The following is a 25,297-nucleotide window of genomic DNA, read 5'->3' as shown; positions in this document are numbered from 1 at the left end:
CAGTAAGGCCTATTAAATGCACAAAGAAGTAAAAGACATTGCCTATTGTCTGCTTTAGTGTAATTTAAATCTTCAGTTTTTGATTATGAAGTAGAGGAGGAAGGTAAGTATTAAAAAAAACTAAGGTCAGAGTATAGGATGAGGTAAACTTTAGTGAACAAAGCTCAAACTTTTAGTTTTTTCAATTTGTGCAATATTTAGTATCAATGCCATAGAAATTTGTAGAGGTCAGTAGAGATAACATCTTAGGCTTTTAAAATTTCTTCCATAAATACTTGATTATCTTTTATGTGCAAAGAGCTATGGGGTTATAAATTTGAATGCGTATTTAGGTCCTGACTACTGGCCTAATTAAAAATAAGTGGGTGTAGATAAATAAGTATGTGATAAAGAATATATGACAGAATGTTAACAGTTGTAGACTCTGGATGGTGGGTATGTGGATGTTTGCTGTAAAATTCTTTCATCTTTTTTGTGTGTTTGAAAATTGTAGTAATAAAAAGTTGGGGGTAAAAAGTGGATGCTGTATTTTAATCACCTTAATTGTTCTCATTTTGTTTTAGCTTTATTATTTGTGTTTCAAACTAGCTGTTAAACTTTACTGAATTTGTTGCAGATGCCAGAGTGGTACAGTTCGAACTAACTGCTTGGACTGTCTTGATAGAACAAATAGTGTGCAGGCGTTCCTTGGCTTAGAGGTAAAAAAAAATAAGTTGAAATGTATGTATGTGACTTGTATCAAATGCCTCTTTCAATGTTTTGGTAATATTTATGTTTCTCATTGGTCACTTTTCATAAAATGAAATTATACTTCATTAAAGGCATTTCTTCTCTTACGGGTTTTCCCTCCGTCAAAATTCCTTTTCATTTAAATGTTCCCTTGACCTGTTCCAAATACTCTCTTAGAGAGCTGATATTTCCCTGTATTGTTCCTTAACTTTCCCTTTAAAAACTGGTATTTATGCTATTCCAACAATTACTTCTTTTGCCTTTTGGAAGAAAAAAAAATTATATTTATACACACACACACACACATATACATACACACACAAACATAGTATATATATATTGGCCTTTGCTCTTTGTGTAGTTTCTTCAGAATTGGGGAGGATCTTTTTTCACATCTATAGGATTATATTTTTGATGGTCTATAACCCAGTGCAATTTATATGGTGTTTTCAAATCAGTCAGCTACTAAAAACAGGATTGGTGAAAATGCAATTATTAGTGAGAATGAAAGTGAACGAGATTCAGCTTCTGTAACAAAGTCTTTGTTTAAAAGTTGTTTTCTTTACCACCTATCCATAAATTCAGTCTAATATAGACATAGTCTCAACTATATGACACACTAGCAATGCTGAGCTTTCTAAGTCTTTCCTATTATACAACAGTAGGGGTCATAAGGCTGTGGTGGGTCTTCATTTAGTTACATAGGAACTTAGCATAGTTCTCAAATACTATAAAAAACAGGAATAGGAAATAACATGTTCTTATTTCTTCCAGTTAATGATCTTAAATTTGGCCAGGACATTGGTTAATTAGTTACTTTGCAGCTGAGGTTCTTTCTATCTCAAAAATGAAAGCACAGTGTGTAGAATTCTCTGCTACAGAAATGTATTCTTCATGTAGCTAAATAAATTTTACTGTTGTGCCTTTTTAAAGATTTTGTCATTGAATCTTATTATAATTTAGGTAGAAAATATGACAGAGACAAGAAAACTGAAAGCAGGGATTTGGTCATTTGAATGGCATTTATCACATGGCTTGGGTTTGTTTTGAGTTGTGTTTTTAAGTGGCTGAATATGTTTATTTAGATTCTGAGTGTAAACTTATTAAAATACTTGAAAGTCTTCATTAAAAGTATAACAAGTGTTAGTTCTCAGAATCTGACTTAGCTGACTATCCACTGTTGGTAGCTAGGTGTGAGAGTACTCCCTTGTATATAGCAATTGGTTGTCTGGTTACAAAATTTACTGCTAAAGTAGGCAAAGCCAAACTAGAGGTGAAGACTAGTTTTGCCAAATTCCTTGAAGAGAGGGAGCTATAAATGATAGAGGTAGTACTGAAGGCTAATTTTGTATTATTCATGCTAACGAAGAATAGCTCTGGTTTAAGTCCATAGGTAACCAAATGAACCTAGTTTAGTGTTTTTTATATTACTTTAGTTTTTGATCTCTCTATAAATATGGATAATCACGATACTTATAGATAAAAGGAAACACAAATGAGAAGGAGTTAAGTAAAAATGCAAGGCATAAAGCATGACTGGATTCCAAATAAGACAAATAGACTGGGTAAAGATTATGCATTGTTTTGGCTGCCAGATTTAAAGGCCAAAGTTCATTCAAAGACGAAGGAATTGTGGTGGCCTGAAGACCTTGCATTCTTACATGATGTATTCCCCCCAGTTCCCCTTTATATACATTACCAATATAGGTTTTATACACTAAACTATCATGACTTTATTTAGAAATAGGACTAATTTATTTATTTTTGTGATAGTTCAAGAGCAACTCTACTTTTCTCATAATCTCCTGATTTTAATCACTCAAATGTGTAGAACCAATCCAAACATTAAAGAAAATTAGTTATTTCTATATATATTTAAATAACCTAGGCAGATATTTTTCTGTGCTCTATTGCATGCTGTTGAATAATTCTTTTCATGAACAAGGTAAACCAGTCTGATTTATAGAGACATTTTAATAAGGTTAATTTTATCATTTAACCAGAAAGAATACTGCTACATGGGAATATTAAGCTATTTGTAAGCTTCACTGATGTGGTATTTACTTTAAAAAAGTGAAGTGGTGGGACAGAACACAGCCTACCTAGTAAACTGGTAGGTTTTCAGAATCCCATCCCACATAGTCCTATAAATTGTAAATTCTTATTTGATTCTTGTAGTTCTTAAAAAGTCACATCACAGTGTATTAATATACTTATAAAAGTTTCTCTTTTGCTGTTTTAGATGCTAGCTAAACAGCTGGAAGCTCTCGGCTTAGCTGAAAAGCCTCAGTTGGTGACTCGCTTTCAAGAAGTTTTTAGGTCGATGTGGTCCGTGAATGGTGATTCAATCAGTAAGATATATGCAGGGACTGGAGCTCTTGAAGGAAAGGCTAAGGTAGATCTAGATTTATCATAACATTGCAAAAGATCCTTTTAATAAGCTTTTAAATCATCTCTTTTTAAATTAATAGTTGGGGGGCCCATGGGTGCCTCAGTCGGTTAAGTGACTGACTCTTGGTTTTGGCTCAGGTCATAATCTCATGGGTCCTGAGATTGGGCACCACCACCCCTCTTGCAGGCTCCAGGCTCAATGGGGAGTCTGCTTGGGATTCTCTCCCTTCGCCCCTCCCCTCCCATCCCCCTGCTCTCATTTATAAATGAATGAATGAATGAATGTTGGGTTATTTTAGTTATCTGTTTCAGAATTCTGTTTTATTATGCCTTTATGTCCTCTTTAACACTTCCTTTTGTAACACATACCAGTGGTTGGATGGAAGAGAGTTATTTCCCTAGGTTTGGGGGGTATTAGTATGACATATTTAGTTGTTTAGTGATATAATCCAGTAGGCCTATGTAGGTATTGCTTACATTTTTTTTTCATGAGTTTCCCTTACATATCTGTTTTACACTTTATGTTGTTTATTTTTATTATAAATATTATTTTTTTTTTAACCATAGTCATCCTAATAAGGGGTCCTATCACATTTGGCTTTGTGTTCCCAGCACTTGTACTGCCTACTGTTTAATAGAATTGTGACAAATAGTGGATGGATGAACAAATCATTGGACAATTTATGCAACACCTCCTAGGAGCCCAACACCTTTAGGGCTTGATTATTAAGTTTCTATTCTTTTATTTATCTTACCTTGAAAAGGAGGCTATCAAAATGTACAAAAGAAGTGTGAGAGATGGACTTACTTATAATTCTGTGCCTCATCATTACTTTTTAATTGCTGGCCTTATTATCTACAGACCACTTTCTCCTCTACTATTTGGCACTTATTGAGGGACTTATTTTATATGCTTGAATATTGCCTTTTAAGCCTCCTGTTCTCAGTTGGACTTTATTAACATTTTAAATTTCTACAGTTCTCCAGATTACCTCAAGTATAGAAATAAGGACATTGAACATTTTTATAGTTCTGCAGCCCCCTCAGTACGGCACCTGAAATTCTTTGAAGACCATTCATCATATCTAAGTCTTCTTTTAATTTCTAAATCTTCTTGCTCTTTTATATCTCATAAAATGCCATGCCTCTCTCTGTTCAGAGGTATTGGCCTTACCTGCGAAACTTCTTTTGTTCAATTCACAGAAAAGATTTTTTTTTTTAAGATTTTTATTTATTTATTTGACAGAGGGAGACACAGCCAGAGAGGGAACACAAGCAGGGTGAGTGGGAGAGGGAGAAGCAGGCTTCCCGCTGAGCAGGCAGCCCAATGCGGGGCTCTATCCCAGGACCCCGGGATCACGACCTGAGCTGAAGGCAGACAGACGCCCAACGACTGAGCCACCCAGGCGCCCCTACAGAAATGATTTTGTTGACATTTACAAATATTTACTTCTTAAATGGGCCCTATTTTTGAAAACCTGAAATTGTTAAACCTCATTTATTATTCCTTTAAAATAGAGAATATCATTCTTACTGTTAAAACTAGATTCTCTACAACTGTTGCTTAAAATATTCTTTTATGTTCTTCTGCCTTTTTGTTTCTGCAGTGACTGTGACAGTATATATACAGAGGTTACATATATTTTCAGTGGTCTTTTGTCTCTAACATAATAGAAATGAAATTTCACATATTAAATATACTAGTCTGAATTGAACTAAACTCTAACATCTGAACTGCTCTTTCTTTTCCTTTCTCTGGGTTCCTTTTGATTAATTGCCTGATAATATGAATGGTGAGTGTCTTTTCAAATAATGTCATTTGTATGTGTTATCGTGTGGAAGGAAATAACATTTTAATTCTCAAATTACTGATATTTCTATAAGGAATGAAAATTACATATTGCAAACAAGCGTTTGGTGGTTTTTTTTTTTTAAGACATCAAAATTCATAAGATCAAAAGAAATCTTTATGGAAACTAACATACCTAAGTAAAATATGTGCTTATTAAAAGTTATAATCAGAAAATACAGGGTTCCAGTTATGGAATGAATACATCCAAGAATAAAAGGCACAGCATAGGGAATATAGTCAACAGTACTGTAATAACGTTTCATGGTGACAGATGGTAGCTACACTGGTGGTGTTATCTAATCACTGTGTTGTACATCTGAAACTAATGTAACATTGTGTCTCAGCTGCACTCAAAAAAGAAGTTATACTCAGCTCCCTCACTATAGGAATTGGCCTAAGTTTATCATTTTTATTATTTATATTTCCATAGGCAATAAAATGACCTGAGATATACAAACTGTAGTTTGCATTTAATATTTATGAACTATAATGATAAATTTCTTTTTAGACTAGTCCTTCATTCTTATGTTCAATCTTAGTTTTAACTAATATTAAAGTTATTTAGGAGCAATTCCAATTTTATTTTTCTACTGTTAAAGTACTTTGAAGTTTTTCTAAGAGCATATGAGTGCACCATATCCTTGATCTCCTCTGCTTCTCCCCACCATCCCATCCCCAGTTCTAAAAGTTACAGTGTAAGAAGTAAATTTCTTGTTTTAAATAAGTACACTTCACTTTATTTCCTTTATAGTAAACAATTTTAAACATTTACAGCTCTCGATATCATTAGTGGGTGAGGTTGTGGTATTGAGCTTTTTCCATCTTTTTGTGCAGAGCTATTATCCAAAAGGAAAAGAAACAATGACATCTTGAGCCATTTTAATATGATGATTTGATACTCAAAATAGAATGATTAGGTCCTTTTTATTGCATATAAAGTCATATAAAACTGGTTTAAAGTTTCAAAGTGTCTACTGAGTAAAATCAACACTCTTTGGAACAAAAATCCATGCTCTTTTTTTTCCCAATAGGCTGGAAAGTTAAAAGATGGTGCTCGTTCTGTTACGAGAACGATTCAGAATAACTTCTTTGACAGCTCCAAGCAAGAGGCCATAGATGTTTTACTTCTGGGAAATACTCTAAATAGTGATTTAGCTGACAAAGCTCGAGCACTTTTAACTACAGGAAGTTTGCGTGGTATGCGTACTTACTTTATATTTTGATTACTTTTATGTTATTTATATCCCTTCTAAAAGTCCAAGAAATCAATGTAAATTTATGTACATAAATATTTTTTAGATTGAGTTGATTAAAATAGTTTTGGGAGAAATTTCTATCAATGTAATTTTTAAAAATTGCATTCTCTAAAGGAAGTTGATCTCTTTTGGAATGTTTTTATCATCAGTGGTATTACTAAACTCTAAAATGAGGCCCATGCATGTTTTCTTTTATAGATAGGATTGAGGGGGTAAATGGTTTAAGTATTGCTAACTTTATATAAGGCAGGATTTCATAGTATTCAGCTAGTACTTTTAATAGAACATTCAATAACCCGATTATATAGAAAACAAATGATTTATTGAGAAAAACAGTACCTATATTGGTTATTTTGCTAATTACTAACCCCAGATTTCTATAACTTGGTCTTTCTATTGTTTGAACAAGCATTAAATCATATTAATAATTTAAAATATTGCTTATTATTGGACACTATTTAATATTTGACATAAATACATGATTTTCAAGGTGGCTTTTTATCTTTCACTGAGTCTTTTATTAAAAGTGAAAGAATTTGAGCTCATGTCATTGAGTACGTATTTAGTATCATGGGAAAACTCAACATTCATTATAGAACTTAATGAATTAACTTCCTTAATTCCATGTTTTTTTGTCTTAACTTTTCAACATTCTGAACATTTTTACATCTTCTGTTATCCCCCCACCAAACCTTTCAGTTTTCCCTGTGCATGTAAGAGAAATTGTTCCTTGTCAAATAATGTGCTCTTGGATAATTACTTGGTCAAATAGGTCATCATGGATTCTTTCAGAATTCTGTGTGTCGCTGGGGGTAGTTGATTACAGTTGCCCCTCAGAGATCTATTACTAGGCTGGGGGGCTGAGACCCTACTAAAGCTCTAGAAAACAAAGTCTGATTTTAGCTACTACTTTTAACTTCAGGCTTTCTTCCTGGCTCCCAGCAGTGGAGACTTAGCTGATTTGCATGTTAACACTTCTTTCCCCCGTTCCTACTTTGATATGGAGGCATGACTAAGCAACAGTTGAAAGTAAGCAATTGAAGGAAAGAAGAGAAGTGAGGAAGCTAAGAATTCCCAAACTTGATCATCATTTTTTTTTTAAATTTCCCTGCACATTTTCCTATGTGTCAAATAAGCCTAAAACGAAGTACAGTCAGTTCTGCGATAATGCTTGTTTTGAGAATGGGAATTTGTTCCAACATGGATGCTCTTGAGGGAACATTTTGGGCATAATGTCCATTCTCCATTAGTTTATGCATGGTTTCACCCAGCAGAACTTAGACGGGTAGAAAGAAATAAACAAAACATATACTTATGCATACACTTCAAACCTCTCTCTACCTCACTCCCCCAGGTGTGTTATGAGACATACCCATTCACACTTGGTGTTACCAATTTCCATCCCAATTTCAGAGAACCCATCTTCCATCATTCACAATTACAGTTGACCCTTGAACAACACGGGGCTTGGGGTGCCCACCCCCTAGAGTCAACAATCCATGTATGACTTCTGATTCCTTAAAAACTTAACTACTAATTACCTACTGTGGATTGTAGGCCTTACTGATAACATAAACAGTTGATTAACACATTTTGTATGTTATATGTATTATATACTGTATTCTTACAATAAAATAAGCTGGAAAAAAGAAAATGTTAAGAGAATCACAAGGAGAAGAAAATACATTTACAGTACTGTATTTAATGAAAAAAATTCACATGTTGAGTGGACCAGTGCAGTTCAGACCCGTGTGCTCAAGGGTCAGCTTACTCACAAGCTGCAACCCTCCTGATGCCCACTTCTTTGTGTATGTGTGTGTGTGTGTGTGTGTGTGACACGCCCACTTCTACAAGCAAACTTAGGTCTTTTTCAACATGAAATGCCATATTTAAGGAGTATTCATACCTCTCAAGCTATTTAACAATGTAAAACTGTACTACTATTTTTATTAGGTTCCCATCTTTTGTGTCACTGTTGAAGGTTTTGAGTGTTCTGCCCTAATCCAATTTATCCCCTAAGCTCTGTGACTATGGGAATCTGTACAGTTTTGCACTGCATGCTGATTTTTTTGGAATGTATATGTTTTGTTATAACTGAACTGGTTGTACTTATCAGCTGAGTCCCAGAAAGAATACTAAAAGGTATATATTAAGGTAGTATCCTTCATGTGTTCAATATCCTCTCGCTCCTTAGGTTTTCAGATTCATATTCACACACACACACACACACACAGACACACATAGGGGCAGTCTGAAAAGCAGGCCGAGGACCTCCTGATTATGAAACTCTGGACGTCACTGAGTCATTGTAGGATTTTTCTTAGATGCTGAGGGTTTGCATCAGATATTGTCATTTATTTTTAATCTTTGGTGTTCTATAGCCATCAGAAAAAATAAAGTCATCAAATCGACTTAAAAGAAAAAAGTGAGGCCATCTTAGAATGTATTGTCATAACACTCTAGATTTTAATTGTAACTTGTTGTTTTACTAATGATTCTTTGTTTTCTTCTTGGTGCATCCATAGTTTCTGAACAGACATTACAGTCAGGTACAGTATAGAAAACCAATCTGTAAATAAAAGCAAATTTTTCTAAAGTTGATATTGTAAATAAATAAAGCCATATATAAATGGAAATTTTCTCTTATTTTGCCCTCAGATTCTAACAGGATATATTGATATCTTGTTGTAATCTGAGAAAAAAATTTTAAGGTCGAGAAAACTAAAGTACCTCGTTTAGAAGGAAATATGTAATGCTGTCTGTCTTCCTATAGCAAATGTTTAATTAAATATAGCTCATCTAGTTTTAATTTCACTTTTATATTTCATTGAACAAACATTGTTTGTGTTCTACCTTACACTCTTAATAGGCTAATGGGAAAAACCCAGAAAAGACTATTTTGGATTAATTTCAGAGTACTGTCTATGATATTGATGACTACTTTGCATCATTTCTCATATATAATATTAGAAAAAGCATTGACTTATTTTCTCATACTGTGGAGGAAATATTTTCTGTAACCGTAAGACCTGCACTAAAATGTGATCTGAATTCTTTTAAAAAGCATCAAGATTGCTAACAAAGTTAGAGGAGTTAAGTGATTAGGACCGTTTCCTTTGCTGTGAATCTCATGCCTGCCTTTTCTGGACAAGTTCTATGAACTTGTCCTTAAACATGAATCTGTGGCAAAAGGAACAAAAAAGGCTAAATTCTTGCCAGAAATTTAGCAGAAAAAGACATCTTTCTTCCCTTCACTTAAGATTTGGTATCACTTAAAATTTGTTTTGCTTAGTTGCTGTTCAGAATGTTTTGAGAAACTATTGGTTATTTTTGTGAGAAGGATGGAAGAAGAGAGCACTTGAATATATTTTTGAGTTATGTAATGAAATCCATTTTCTGAAATGATATGGCATTTAGGAATGGACATCTGTTTGAACACAGACTCATTTCTTTCTGCACATTAAGGTGGCAACCAGTTAAGAATAAACTAGAAAATTTTAAAAACGTTTTATTCCATGTATAAACTGATTTGACTTTATTAGTTCACACAACATGGCAACATGTTTTCACACAATTCATTATTTGTCTTGCTGAGTATTTTAAGCTCTTAAATCATTACAGAACTTGTGTTCTGATATAGAATGGATCACAGAGGCAGTTTTCATCATAATAACAATGGCAGTGTTAAAGACCATGTTATAGGGAATGATTCTCTAGGTACGGCCAGCTTTCAGTTAACCACACCAACAGGCGGGAACAAATCATGTGCTTCCATTACCACCCAACACCTTCTACAAGTAATCAAATCAAATAGTAAGAGGGCTAGAAATCCGCATGTCTGTCCCTGGGAACAGTGGGGGTGGGCTTATATCTACAGCAGCTCCCTTAGGAGAGTCACTGGTCAAACTGTTCTCATTATAATACTAAAATGTTATTTGCCTTTTTCACTCTCATTCTGTCACAAGTCTGCTGTATCTTAGTATCATAAAATAATAATAATAAAATAAAATCATATGGCAAAAGGTGAGAATCATTGTGATTTCCTTTTCCTCTTACCAATTAATTACCAATTAAGTGTTCGTTCTCTGTTTTTAGATTGCGGTCCTATTAAGGTTCTAGCTACTTTAAGTGCTGAGAATTTAATTTAATCAAAATGAAGTATGATTTAGAAGGAAGATAGATGGTAGTCAAAAAATATGCAGGAAAGAGATTGAGGATCCAAATGTATTGAGCATTCATTTAACAGTGATTTACTGAGCACTTAACTATGCACCAGGCACACTCTTCTAGTGACTAGACATATTGCAGTAAACAAAACAGACCAACATTTCTGCCCCCGTGGAATTTCCACTCTTGAGAGGGGAGACAGATAGTTACAGCATAAATAAATAAAACTCACAGTTTGTAAATGGTGATAAATGCTATAGAGAAAAATAAAACAAGGAAGGGATATGGAAGGTTAGGGACAGAATGCAAATTTTAATAAGATGGTCAGGAAAAGCCTCACTGGAACTTAAAGATCCGAAGGAGGTGAGGGAAGAATGTTGCAGGCAGTGGAAACAGTCAATGCAGAGGCCTTGTGGTAGGAGCAGGCTGGCCTCTTACTGAAACAGCAGGGAGTCAGTGGCCGAGCAGTGAGCCAACAGGAAAGAGGTAGCAGATGAGGGCAGGATAGCAATGCAGACTGTTTAGGGCCTTGTAGACCATTGTTAAGGACTTTGGCTACTACTCCCAGGAAGATGGGAAGAATTTTGTAGTGACGTCAATCTCTGAAGTCTCACTAGAGTACATAATGTATGTTTTTGTCAGGGAGCCATTTTTCATCAAGCCACCTGTCGGTAGCTAGAATCTTAAATGTCAATGTTCTTAAATGTTTTTGTTTGGAAATAAGAAATAAGACTTATATTTTTACCAGCCTTTAAATGAAAGATATATGAAAATCAATGGCTATATTCCTAAAAATGTAGAGCCTCTAGTTTTGTACACTATAAAACAATGTACTACTTCATTGAAACAGAACTGTTCTGCATGTTTTATGTTGTTGCAATAATTGTGTAATAGCACTTTTACTGTGACGATTGTATTAAATGTCAAATTTAAAAAAAAAAATGTGTTGGTCACTTGCATCGTGCTGGGCTATGCATGTGTCTTATGCTTGTTTGTGCTTCTGATGGTAATTGTACTTCCCATACATCATTTCTGAGGTATAAAAATCGATTTCTGAAAGTGGTTTAAGGCAGCTAAGATTCTGTTGTGTTTTGTTTTTGCTTAGCATCTTCCAAAGTACTCAAGAGCATGTGTGAGAATTTCTACAAGTATTCAAAGCCCAAGAAAATTCGAGTATGTGTTGGAACCTGGAACGTGAATGGTGGGAAGCAGTTTCGCAGTATAGCTTTTAAGAATCAGACACTCACCGACTGGCTTCTTGATGCACCCAAGTTGGCTGGCATCCAGGAGTTTCAAGGTCCGCTTTTTATAATATGGATTCACTTACTAAATCCTGGCTGGGGTTTATTAATCTATAAAACAAATGTAACACATCACAATATGCATTACTTTATAAAAGAAACTTGGATTTGTAAGTATGAAGGCCAAACCTTTAAAGGTAACCACACATAAGAAAAACTTGTTCTGTTCTTATTCTTTTAAACTGACACAAAGCAAGCTCATTTTGTGATTGATAATTTTTTAAGCCTAGTATGTTCCATTTTTCAAATCTAGTTCTCTAGTTACCAAGGTAAGAAGTATTTGGGGGGTAGATTATGAAAAATCTTACAAAACTGGTTGTGACATTTGTTGGCACTCTATAAGTTAACAGTACTGATTTATCCTTGGAAAAACTTCATTGTCATTAATAGCCCAAACCAAACACTGAGCTGAGGATGCTTTTAAGATTTTGATTAGAAGCATGAATTTGAGGCTGCCTTCTCTTTTTAAAAGTCACTTCGAATTCCTTTTTCAAATGGTACACATCTAGCAAGTAATATGTATAAAGGTGAGGTGCATAGGAAAAAGTGTGAGATACAGATTTTCTTTTTTTTAGTTATCTGTAGTCAGTCACATCTTAAACCCTGGGGTTTTCCCCAGACTTTTATTTAAAATGCCCCTTTTCACTTAACATTGAACCCAATTTGAAATTGTAGTTGTTGTCGTAGTAGTAGTAATAAAAAAATAACAGTTGACACCACGATTCTGTAAGTGCTGTACATCTAGCCATTTATTCCCCATAACAGACCTACTGCATAGACACAATTATTATTCTAATTTCACAGATGAGGAAACCGAGACACAGCAGGGGAAGCGACCTGCCCAAGGTCGTGGTTAGTAATGGCAAAATCAGGATTTGAACTCGGGCAGTTTGGTTCTGGCGTCATTGTGCCACACTGCAGTTTATGTGTAAATTTTTGGGCAAGTTGCTTAGGTTCTCCAAAGCCTCAGGATCTTGTCTGCAACTAAAGGACAAAAATAATCTGTCTTATAAAGTGTGTGGTAAATGAGATGAGGCATGTATAATCCTTGCACTTAATAGCAGTCAGTAAATAGTTTTATTTGTTTTGTTTCTCAGTCCATACCATTTATAGGCCCTTTTTAGCTACTTATCCTCATTTCTGAATACTTGGGCCGCCCAAGTACCCCTGGGCTGCTTATCTCAAGTAGCTTCTGTTCTCTCTTCTTCCTTGTCTGTTAGGAGAGAGTGAATGGCTGAAACAGAGGGGTACATCTTAACCCCTGGATCTCAATTAATTTTCTTGGATTCTTCTACCAAGGAAGTAGTAAAAAGGTCAAGCCTCTGGTTTTCACATTTGAATGTGAAAAATCCCTCCTGTTATCTCTAATTTGAGATGATTTCTCAGCCACTTTGTGCCTTTTCTGAAGAATCCCTTTACTTCCCCAATTTTTATTAACTTCAGCCTTTGATAAGTGGCTTGTTTCTCTGGTGCAGACTTCAGCAAGAATTCTTCAAAATGAGTTCTGAAAGGACTTAAGGATCTTTAAGAATAACAGTCTTAAAGAAGCAAACTTAGGAGGTCTGAATAGAAGCTAAATTTAAAGTAGTTTTGTTCCATTCATTGTTTTTGCCTATAATTTGAATTTGGTTAAATGTAGAACACAAAAATGGAATTTTATGAGGTCTGGTGTTGATCTTAGTTGTGCTGGGTTGGGTGGCGGGTGCCATTTGACTAAGGCTACATTTTAAAAGTTTTTCTTGGATGCTTAATTGTAGATAAAAGAAGTAAGCCAACTGACATATTTGCAATTGGTTTTGAAGAAATGGTCGAGTTGAATGCTGGAAACATCGTGAATGCAAGGTAAGCCAACAAGGTAATCGTCTAGTTGAGGGACATGGAAGGCAGATAACTAAGTAGTTGTTACAAAGGTAGATTGGGATAATATATGTAAAGGTGCTTTTTTTTTTTTTTTTAAGATTTATTTATTTATTTGAGGGGTGGAGAGGGGCAGAGGGAAAGGGAGAGAGAATCTTAAGCAGACTGCACTGAGCGTGGAGCCAGACCTGGGGCTCAATCTCACGACCCTGAGATCATGACCTGAGCCAAAACCAAGAGTCAGTCACTTAACCAGCTGTGCCACCCAGGCCCCCCTTTGCAAATCTTTTAATATCTGGCTTAAAACAGCTGAATTCTCACATCTACTTCTGTATTAGTCTATTGCAATATGTTTTGGTTGAAGTATATGAAGAGAATCACATAAATATTTAGTTGGAAGTAGAAATAATTTAATAGCCTTTTCAGATACTTTCTTCTCTGATACTACACCAAAGCTCAACAAATAGTTTCTTAATGGTTAGTTGAATATGGAATCTGAAACCATAGCAATGAACTTTTTTTGGTGTTCTATTATACTAATATTCATTGGTCTATTTTTTATCCTTGCATGATTTTGAAACATCACGTATTGGTCATTTTGAAAATACTAGTTCACTGAGTTACGTAGATCTTCCAAATTTTGACACATTTCATTGTATGATATCAAAGCATCATATTGGTTAGTCTCATTACTGATGTCATCAGCAAATGTTTCAAATATTTGGAAGCTATCAGGATCATAGTAGCAGATACAAATTTTCCAAAACTCTAATTTTTGCTTGAAAACTCAAATTTTATCATTGGAAAGAAATACTATTGGTTGTTTCCCTTAAAAAGGCAGGCTCATTTGAAAACTGTTTGTCAAATAACCTAAGTCTGAATAACCATTGTCTGTCATTAGTTCTTTCAAATAAAAATAGTTTTCCATGAAAAAAGTGGCAGTTCAGCTCTCAACGCAAAGTATCCAATGATTTTCCAACCATCACGCTGCAGTGTGCAGCAGAAGTGCTTTGTGCGTATTTCCTATTCATCACATAGAATATGAAAAAGATAGGACTTTGATCAGATGAATAACGTTTATTGCTTCAACAAGGATATTCTTAGACGAAATGGCATTTTTTTTTCACTGCAAGTGCATGATAGTGAAGACTAATGAATCCTAGTACAGTTTGGTGCTTGGATTCATGTGAAGACATCAGCACTTTTACTCATTGTTGCTCTTGCCTCATCATGCAGATGTTGGTCAACACAAACACAAAAGACAAAAAAATCTTAGTAGTAGTATGAAGATAGTTTTGACCTCATGGGTTTGGGGAAACCCCAGGGATGTTCCCAGACCACACTTTTGAGAACTGCTGTTCTGAAGCCTTATTACAAATGCAAATTACTTAAGAGGAACTTAAAGCTTAAGTGTTTTATTTTAAGAAAGTATACTTGCTTTTAAAGTTGAGCAGTTGCCCATCTTTTCTGACCCTTCTTAAGTTTTCAGAATAAAAATACGGGCTGAAATAGTATGGTATAAGTCATCAGTCTTGCAAACGATTGCAATTTTTTTCTTAGCTGAAGTGAATAACATTCATACAGGGAAGTAGAAAAGTCCAATTTCATTCATTTTGCTGTTTTGAACCTCTTTCCTGAAAATACATATTCAGGTCTTAAAATAGAACATACTCTTATGGTTCCTAGTACCAAATTGTTTGATTGTCTAAGTAGAGCTTAATCAAATTATTCTTTAGTAAAGTGGTGATTATTCATTTATTTAACCAATATCTTTTGAGCATCTACTCTAGGTGCTAAAGTTACATTAATGAATAAAACAGGCAAAATCTCTACCTGCATGAATCTTCTATTCTAGTGAAAGAGACAGACAATAAACAGTAACTGTAGTAAGTAAATTACAGGCATACCTCAGAGATATTGCAGGTTCAGCTCTCGACCACTGCACTAAAGCAAGTATCGCAATCAACTTAGTCAAATGAATTTTTTGGCTTCCTGATGCATATAAAAATTAAGTTTACACTATACTGTACTCACTGAGTGTGCAATGGCATTATGTGTAACCAACAGTGTACACACCTTAATTAAAAAGTACTTCATTGCGGGGCGCCTGGGTGGCTCAGTCGTTAAGCGTCTGCCTTCGGCTCAGGTCATGGTCCCAGGGTCCTGGGATCGAGCCCCACATTGGGCTCCCTGCTCTGTGGGAAGCCTGCTTCTCCCTCTCCCACTCCCCCTGCTTGTGTTCCCTCTCTAGCTCTCTCTCTCTGTCAAATAAATAAATTAAAAAATCTTAAAAAAAAAAAAACTTCATTGCCAAAAAATGCTAATCATCATCTGAGCTTTCCGCTAGTCATAATCATTGACCACAGATCACCATAACAAATATAATAAAAATGAAAAAGTTTGAAATACTGTGAGAATTGTCAAAATGTGACACAGAGACAGGAAGTAAGCAAATGCTGTTGGAAAAATGGCGCTGATGGGCCTGCTTGACACAGGTTGGCACAGACCTTCCGTTTGTAAAAAACGCAATATCTGGGAAGCACAATAAAGCAAATCACAGTAAGACAAGGTGTGCTTGTATGTAGCGTGGTGGAAGACGGTAAGTGGAATGGAAAATAAACAGGTAAAGGGGATCAGGCATGTGGATTTGGGGGTGCAGCTTAAATGGAATGATCAGGGAGGGTTCACTGGACCTGAGAAGTGAGCTGGATGAAGAGATGAAAGCCGTCATTCTCTTCTCAGAATCCAAGTTGTAGTGGTAGGATTATGGTAGGCAGTAGAAGAGGATCCATGTGCTGGATTTGTATTTTGGAGGTGGTATGGCAGTGTTAGATTAGATAAATGGGCATGAGGTCATATTCTGGCTTACTGCTTATCATGTGTGTAGCCTGGAACTATGAGAACACACTTTTTTGTTCTCCTTTAGAGGTTCTTGGGGGTTCTTTGGAGGTTCAAACTTGTTACTCTGAAAATCCATAAAGACCCAGGCATTTATGCGACCTTCTTTGTATGAACTGTGTTTCAGACTAATGAAATAGTTGAGTAAAGTTCTTTAGAGAAGAATTCTAACTTACTACAAATGCCTATGGAATGCTGCAATTATAAAATCAACGTTGTGCAGCCCCTAATGAAGTAATGGCAGTGATCAATAGATACGAAAACCTTAGCAGGATTAATGGGAGAGCTTTTCATTTATAAAGAGTTGATTAGATTGTCAAAGTCTGCACAGCAGATCAAGTGTAACAGCACAGAGATTATGTACTTCCTGCTTTGATGCAAGGGGGACTGCACTAACCATGAGGTTATTTTTGCCAAAAAAATAAATAAATTTGAATGGCTTTCTTAAGCCTTCTACATTAACCAGTTTAAAGCAAATATGAGAGTTAGAGGGACAAGTTAAGATGCTGTGAAGACACGTCAGTCAAATCCAGGCTGTCGAACATTTTACAGACAAATGGCCCAACTTCTTAAAAAATAAATAGCATTAGAAAGGGGATGGAGTGGCAAGGGTTGAGAAACTATTAAAGATTCAAGAGATATAACAAGCAAATGCAGTGTGTCGGCCCTATTTGGACCCTGTTTTATTTTATTTTGTTTTTTAAGATTTTATTTATTTGAGAGAGAGAGAGTGAGTGAGTGAGCAGGAGAAGGGGCAGAGGAGAGAGGGGGAGAATCTCAAGCAGACTCCACACTGAGCACAGAGCCCGATGTGGGGCTTGATCTCACAATCCTGAGATCATGACCTGAGCCAAAATCAAGAGTTGTTTGCTTAACTGACTGAGCCACCCAGGTGCCCCCTTGGACCCTGTTTTAAAGAAACCTACTGTGAGAAGACATTTAATTAGGGAAATTTAAATATGAACTGAGTATTAGATGGTATTAAGTAATTGTGTGATAATGGCATTGTGATTATGTAAAAATAAAAATGTCCATTGCATTAGATGATGCATACTAAAGTATATATGGCTGAAATGGCATTTGTCTTAGATTCGATTTAAAATATTCACACACAAGTGAGGGGAGATGGAAGAAAAAAGACTGGCAAAATATTGATAATTGTTGAAGCTAGGTAATAGGTTTATGGTGCTTTAGCTTATGATTATCTCTTTTTTTGTGCATGTTTAAAATTTTCCATGATAAGCTTATAAAAGATATTACTTATAGTACAGAAAAAAGAAAAGAGGGGAAAATGTACTTCTCTGTTACCCTAATGAATACTACAGAATAAGTGTAACTGGAAATTACTCAAATGGTGAGCACTTATTTAATAAGTATGCTCAGATTTTCTTTGTAAAGGAGTAATAGACTTCAAAGTATGATATTCTTTTGGCTAAATTTTAGGTTTTTCTTTTTAAAGGAAAAAAAAAAACCAGCCTATATAAAGACTTCACTGTCGGTGTGGATTTCACGACTGTTTGGTAGTCTTATGAAATTTGGGGATATAAAGATATAATTTACGATCGCCTTATAAAATAGGCTGTATTGTCAAGGTCTTTTAAAAGATTCCCTTTTTAATATTTCCTGCTAGCACAACAAATCAGAAGCTCTGGGCTGTGGAGTTGCAGAAGACCATCTCCAGAGACAACAAGTATGTGCTGCTCGCCTCTGAGCAGTTGGTGGGCGTCTGCCTGTTTGTTTTTATCAGACCACAGCACGCTCCCTTCATCAGGTCGGTAAACAGAGCACCTCCCGCGGCTTATTCCTACCATCGCGTAACACGCAAAAGACCCGGCATGTTTGTTGCTCCAGAGAAAAATGTACTCATAAAAAAGAAAAACTTACTCATGAATCTTGGCTTTAAATGTGTTTTTAATTAAAGAGTCACTAATAGTTTTACCATACTGTTGCACAGCCTTGTCCTCAAACTGTAGTTTTGTATTTCTTTCGTAGACATTCCTGATTTCTGACACGCACAGAACTATTGGAAGTTCCGATCTTTGACTTAGAGTCTTCTGTTTTACAGGGATGTTGCAGTTGATACCGTGAAGACTGGAATGGGAGGTGCCACTGGAAATAAGGGAGCGGTTGCAATACGAATGCTGTTCCATACAACAAGCCTCTGCTTCGTCTGCAGCCACTTCGCTGCAGGGCAATCACAAGTCAGAGAAAGAAATGAAGATTTTGTAGAAATAGCACGGAAGTTGAGTTTTCCAATGGTAGGCTCTTACTGCTTGTTCTTGAAGATGAAGCTTTGAAATGTGTACTTTAATTTACCCCAAATTCTCTAACCATTTTTGAAAACTTAAGATAGTTCCTAGGAACATCAACAGTGTTCACCTAAATTGATGTTTCATGTGTTATTACTCTTGGGTCAAATAAACAGGGCCTGCCCAGGGGAAGGCAAGCATATCTGAGGCAAAGAAATAGTTGTAAAACATTTTTCAAATTGACTGTTTAGGATCTAAAATCCCTTCTCCTTACCTTCAGGGAAGGATGCTGTTTTCCCACGACTACGTATTTTGGTGTGGTGACTTCAACTATCGCATTGATCTCCCTAATGAAGAAGTTAAAGACCTGATAAGACAGCAAAATTGGGATTCTCTTATAGCAGGAGATCAGCTTATCAATCAAAAAAATGCTGGACAGGTATATACATATTTAAGAAGATACTTGCATGGAGAAGAAGGGGATCTTTTGTTATGAAACATGCTTTCCTTAATCACAGTATTCCCTTTTTTTTTTTTAATCTCTTGGAGTCTCTCTCTCTCTCTCTTTTTTTTTTTTTTTTGAGAGGGGGAGAGAAGGTTGGGGGTGGGCAGAGGGAAAGGGAGAGAGGGAATCCCAAGCAGGCTCCATACTCACTGTGGAGCGCTATAGCAGGGCTCGATCTTATGACCCTGAGATCATGACCTGAGCCAAAATCGAGTCAGACGCTTAACCAACTGAGCCACCCAGTCACCCCACTTAGAGTCTCTTTATACTTATATACATGTCTCTCGTTTAACATATACAGAATTACATTTTCTTAAAAAAATTTTTAAAAAACGAAAAGAAAAAGAAGACTCTTAATAATTCCCAGGAGGAAAAATATATTAAAGTATACATGTCTCTCGTTTAACATATACAAATTACATTTTATTAAAAAAAATTTTTAAAAACGAAAAGAAAAAGAAGACTCTTGATAATTCCCAGGAGGAAAAGTATATTAAAGTCTCTGTAAGATTCACCTTCAAGTGGAAGAGTATACATTTTTGGTTCCTTCTTTTTCAGTAATAGTGAATTTAGAATCTTTGTCTTCAGAGCCACTGTTTTTTGGCTTTAAGACCCTGTGGTAATCTGCTTTATTTATTCTTTCTTTCTTTATTTATTCTTTTGTTTCTTATATCATCTGCCTTTCTAAAACTTATTTTTTAAAACTTACAACCACAGAATTTTGGAAGGCTAAATTTTTTTTTTTTTTAAAGTAAGAGGTGATTGAGGCCCCTTGATATGGTGCTTTGTGATCATCTGACTTATACTCTACCACTTTAGGCCCCACTTAACTTTTTAGGTCTTACTTCCTCATTTGATAATTAGATGTCAAGACTATAGGATTTCTAAAATCCATTATAGTTTTAAGTATCTCTTATAGCGCAAAGGTCTGGTAGAATTCCCTTATTCACCTTTTTTACTTTGTTTAATCAAAGGTCAAACAAGTGGCATGAACAAGTCCTAGGTTATTTTTTCTTAAACCTTTGTTCCGTTCAGTTAAAAGTATTCATCTGACGGACACAAATTTTGTGTGAATCTCCAGCACATAATGGACATTTAATGAATGGCTTGCCTAAATGAAACAGAACTTTTTTTTTCGAATAACTTACTTCATATATGTTTGTTTTAGATTTTTAGAGGATTTTTAGAAGGAAAAGTAACCTTTGCTCCGACATACAAATATGACTTGTTTTCTGATGACTATGACACCAGTGAAAAGTGCCGCACCCCTGCCTGGACAGACCGTGTCCTCTGGAGAAGAAGGAAGTGGCCTTTTGATAGATCAGGTTGGGACATGGATTTCCTCCTTTAAATGAGCTAGCTCATGCAAATTTTATGAGGAAGAAGGGAATGATATAAATATCAAGGGAGGAGGGCTGTCAACCAGGTTTGGAAACCTTTCAACCAAGGTTTTCTAGAATAGAAGAAATAAAATATAAAACAATTTAAAAAATATTCTCAGACTTGCTTATAATAATTTAATTTTTTGGTCTATTTTCTTTCAGTGACATAATTTCATATAAAGAGAAGCAGGGAAACATTTTTATGAAATTTTTATGAGAATTTCAATGGAGTGCTAATGAAGGTTTTTAATTTGAATAACTAATCTGGTTTGTAAATATTATGAACTGCCCCTTGTCTGTTGAATTACTTATGAAACACTAGGTAGTCACAGGTCTTTAAGTAATCTCAGAAGTAAAGCCTTAATTATTTACTAAGTAAAGCATAAAATGATAATTTAACCAAAACCTTTCTAACTTAAAGGTATCTAGACTTCCTGCTGCTTAACAAGTGTATCAGGCATCCCAGCCTCAGGCAACTGAAGCCTATAAAGCAAAGAAGCTAGCTCCTGGCTCCCCCATCATCTGTCATGCTCATGTGGCTTCTCTTTGTGTGTGTGTGTGTGTGTGTGTGTGTGTGTGTGTTTGTTTGTTTTTAATTCTGACTGCAGCTGAAGATTTAGATCTTCTAAATGCTAGTTTTCAAGATGGAAGCAAAATCCTCTACACATGGACTCCTGGCACTTTGCTGCACTACGGAAGAGCTGAGCTGAAGACCTCCGACCATAGGTTTAAACAGTCTTGGTATTTCTAATGGTGCTTGAAATTTATTTGAAATACATCTTTTCTTAAACATGTCTAACACATCCATCTTCCTTTATGCCTTAAGGCCTGTCGTTGCCCTGATTGATATAGATATATTTGAAGTTGAAGCTGAAGAGAGGCAAAACATTTATAAAGAAGTAATTGCAGTTCAGGGTCCACCAGATGGTACAGTTTTGGTCTCAATCAAAAGTTCTGTCCCAGAAAATAATTTTTTCGATGATGCTTTGATTGATGAGCTTCTGCAGCAGTTTACAAATTTTGGTGAAGTTATACTCATAAGGTGAGTAAAATATTTAGTGTGCCAAAGCAGCTCATGACTCCTAAATATTTTCTATATTAGAAATTACCTTTTTATTGTTTGAATAGCATATGAATATGGTAGACCCTTGAATGATGTGGGAGTTGGGGGCACTGATCCTCCCATCAGTCGAAAATCCACTTAGAAGTTTGACTCCCCAAAAACTACTAATAGTCTACTGTTGACTGGAAGCCTTACCGATAATGTAAACAGTTAATTAACACATATTTTATATGTTATGTGTCTTACATACTTACAATAAAGTAAGCTAGAGGAAAGAAAATGTTAAAATTGTAAGGAAGAGAACAAACATTTACAGTACTGTACTGAATCAGGAAAAATCCACATAAGCGGACACCTGCAGTTCAAATCTGTGTTGTTTAAGGGTCAGCTGTATTTTTATTTCCAAACTACAGGAAAATCATACTATAGAAATGTTGTTCAAAGAGTTCATAGGTTTTGAAACTGAACTCTGGTTAGAAAGTTTGAAGTTGAGTAATAAAAGTTGATGTGAACAATTGATGACAAAAATATGTACACATTTAGATGTGGTATCTTAAGATTCCCATACAGTCTCATGTATAACAAAGCCCCACAGCAAAACGAAGCTGCGATCACTGTTTTATTTTTGTAAGGAGAGTTAGGAGTAAAGCAGAGTGACTTTTACTCCCTCGGTTTAAGAAATTTGATGTTTTAAGTAATTTTAAGTACATTTAATTTCCAACTAATGGAGAAGCAGCACCACCAGATGAACAGTCAGGAGTCATCCAGTCCAGTCTTCGTTTCTGTCATTGACTTAACCATCTGCCTTTTGCAGAACCAGATGCTTCTTTCCTTGTTTAAAAAAAAATGTTCTCTTCCAAGTAGACAGCAGTTTTGAGAGACTGAATGACATGTATGTGTTTGAATTTCATAGGGAAGAGGTTTGATTCCTTTCTGTGCTTTTCATCTACTCATTTAGGTATGTTTTATAGCTATTTGGTGGGTAGATCTCTGTACGAGGTGTGGTGGAAGAGCAGAGGAGAAATTGAAGACTTGATTCCTACTTGTAATCCAATGGAAAGATCAGAATTGTATAATGGCTTCCCTAGATACTAAACAGAGTACCCCACAGACTGAAGATGGTGTGCTTTCTGTAGAGTGAGAAGCCTGCCCAAGAAACCTAGAGTCCTTTCAGAAAGTAAATGAGCAAATAGAGAAGAAATTGCATTTATATATCCTTCAAATCATTTAACAAAGATCCACCCCAAAGCTTTAAAATAAAACATTTCTAAAATCCTAAGGCACTAGGAAGTACATAGTGAAATCTCCAAGTTTACAGATGACAGTAAGCTTTGCCAACTACAGAAAGCCAAATTACCAGGAGCACAATATGGGCAGCATAGTAGCAGACAAGTGTCCTCATGAGCAAATGTAGAATATGGCACTGGGCTAGAGAATCCAAAGTGTACATTAGGGATGAAAGACCCTGATACAGGAAAACAACCTATCTTTATAACCCAGTCTCGAAGGAACTTGGTATTAAATGAGAGCCAAAAGCTTTCCCCAAAGTGCTTGTCTTAATTTGAAAAAGTATTGGTGGGTGCCTGGGTGGCTCAGTTGGTTAGGCGTCTGCCTTTGGCTCAGGTCATGATCCCGGAGTCCCGGGACCTAGTCCCACTTGGGCTCTTTGCTCAGCGGGAAGTCTGCTTCTCCCTCTGCCCCTCACCCCACTTTTGTGCTCTCTCTCTCACTCTCCCTCTCAAATAAATAAATAAAATCTTAAAAAAAAAAAAAGAAAGAAAGAAAGAAAAAGTATTGGTAACAAAACAAGGTATTACCCTAACGTTATAAAACTATGCGTTGTCTCCACACATGGAATATTCTGGTTGGTATACCTGCAGACAACCAAGTTAGAATAGAAAAAGCAGACCATGGAAGTAAACAAGGAGAGGACTACTGTCACCAGTAAAGCTAAACTGACCATTACCTTTTGGTCTAGAATAAAACAACTGTTAAGGAATGACCGAAGTCTGTAAACCCTTTTATTTGTAAATGACAGATTCCCTGGAAATGTAAATGGGACAAATGTAGATACTTCTATTAGTTGGGGGGAAAATCTAGAAGCTTTTACCCTAGTGGGTGAAAACAGGAAGAAAATACAGCCTCTCCTCTTGATATCCATAAGCCATGCTTTTGAATCCTTGGTTAAGTGTGTGTGTGTGTGCGCATACGTGCGTGGCCCTTTGAAAAATCTGCAAGGATTCCTGATCTTGATTTATATAATTGGAAGTAGTTCAATGAGTAAAATTGTTCTGTAAATAAGACTGATAATGTTTTTGTTTTCCTCTTTTTTAAACGATAACATTATTACGTGTCAGTGATCATCTTATTCAGAACTTGTTCTAATGTCCTTTGTATTTTTTTCTTTTTGGGGGTTACTTATTTCAAAATTACAAACCTAGAATCATAGCAAATGCCATTGAAGTCCCAAGAGACAAGGACCATAATAAACTAAGGTACCTTGGGGCCAGTCAGATATATATATTCTAATGACAATTCCCTATCTTATTTCTTGGTCAAAGGAAATTTGCTTCAGGGAAGTCATTGAGACCCTGAAAATACATAGTTCTGGACTACAGGTCTGGGAGACTTGGATTCTAGCGACCTGTAACTCATTATCCTTATAGGGTCACTTTGAACAAGCCACTTATAACCTCTGGCCCTTTTTTTCCTTATCAGTGAAATGAAGGATTAGATTAGCAGGGATCACAAATGGAGGTCCACAGGTCCGACTGCTTTATTAGCATAGTATTTGAAAGAAATTTGAATTTGAAAGCTTTTAGAGGAAGCGTGCCCTCTCCAGGTCACCAGTGGCCCTACTGCTCTACCTGTTGTTTTTTACTTTCTGGCCTCTATAGGCCCTTGTTAATCAATAGTCATTGGGTTAGTCGTTGGGCTAGTTACATATAAGATATTGATTATTTTTTATGGCTTATTTTTCTCTTTCTTGAAGGTTTGTAGAAGATAAAATGTGGGTTACATTTTTGGAGGGAAGCTCTGCCTTGAGTGTTCTGAACCTAAATGGTAAAGAGGTAAGGTAGATTTGTTGATTCTAAACCATTTTGAAAAAAGGCATCCGAAGATTATGTTTTTATAGACAGGCAGCAGGATTATCTAAATGTATTTCCAGTGCAGGACTATAAAAGACCTTATGGTGTGTTTTAATATTTATTATTTAGACTAAGTTTCTGACCAGCTTGGAATTATTTTGGTCCTCCCTAAAGATACTAACCATTGGTAACAGACTAAGAAGAAAAAACATGTGTATCACCTAACTGGATTTTTATCATATGGAAACTTATTAATTGGGATAGATATTCTGGCTTATTCATAGTAGGAAAGATTTCTATTAAATGAAGAAGATGCTTTATTTACAAGAAAACAAGGGAGGAAGGTACTCTTTATTCCTAGGAACTGGTTTTATTGGCTTGGATCAGGGTACCCAGATAACCATTTTCAGGTGTAGGTAAAATAATTCCCAGAGATAACAAATCCATCCCACTGAAATATTTTAGAAATTTTTAATTAGTGGAGGTATTCCTAACCTGTGACTTAAAATGTTATTGATGGAGGAAATTTACATCAATGGCCTGGAATAGTTTTACTTC

The 25,297-nt window shown here is 35.7% G+C and overlaps 1 protein-coding gene across 3 annotated transcripts in view; it reads left to right on the top strand.

Annotated features, from left to right (window-relative positions):
• SYNJ1 (synaptojanin 1) overlaps positions 1 to 25,297 on the top strand; it is an 85,792-nt gene that overhangs the window by 36,928 nt on the left and 23,567 nt on the right. For 2 of the 3 annotated variants that reach the window (XM_032393247.1, XM_032393246.1), the window contains exons 10-22: positions 617 to 698; positions 2,972 to 3,124; positions 6,004 to 6,169; positions 8,754 to 8,777; positions 11,501 to 11,692; positions 13,454 to 13,538; positions 18,082 to 18,222; positions 18,517 to 18,709; positions 18,981 to 19,139; positions 20,374 to 20,530; positions 21,196 to 21,313; positions 21,414 to 21,629; positions 24,643 to 24,721. In XM_032393247.1, the coding sequence (XP_032249138.1) occupies positions 617 to 698; positions 2,972 to 3,124; positions 6,004 to 6,169; positions 8,754 to 8,777; positions 11,501 to 11,692; positions 13,454 to 13,538; positions 18,082 to 18,222; positions 18,517 to 18,709; positions 18,981 to 19,139; positions 20,374 to 20,530; positions 21,196 to 21,313; positions 21,414 to 21,629; positions 24,643 to 24,721 (1,765 nt within the window). The remainder of the gene's footprint in view (positions 1 to 616; positions 699 to 2,971; positions 3,125 to 6,003; positions 6,170 to 8,753; positions 8,778 to 11,500; positions 11,693 to 13,453; positions 13,539 to 18,081; positions 18,223 to 18,516; positions 18,710 to 18,980; positions 19,140 to 20,373; positions 20,531 to 21,195; positions 21,314 to 21,413; positions 21,630 to 24,642; positions 24,722 to 25,297) is intronic. The other variant, XM_032393248.1, reaches the window with a different exon arrangement.

This window comes from Phoca vitulina, unplaced genomic scaffold, assembly GCF_004348235.1.
Source record: "Phoca vitulina isolate PV1807 unplaced genomic scaffold, GSC_HSeal_1.0 scaffold72, whole genome shotgun sequence".
NCBI lineage: Eukaryota > Metazoa > Chordata > Mammalia > Carnivora > Phocidae > Phoca > Phoca vitulina.
Note: the sequence above shows the minus strand (reverse complement) of the source record. Positions and strands in the feature narration are given on the sequence as shown.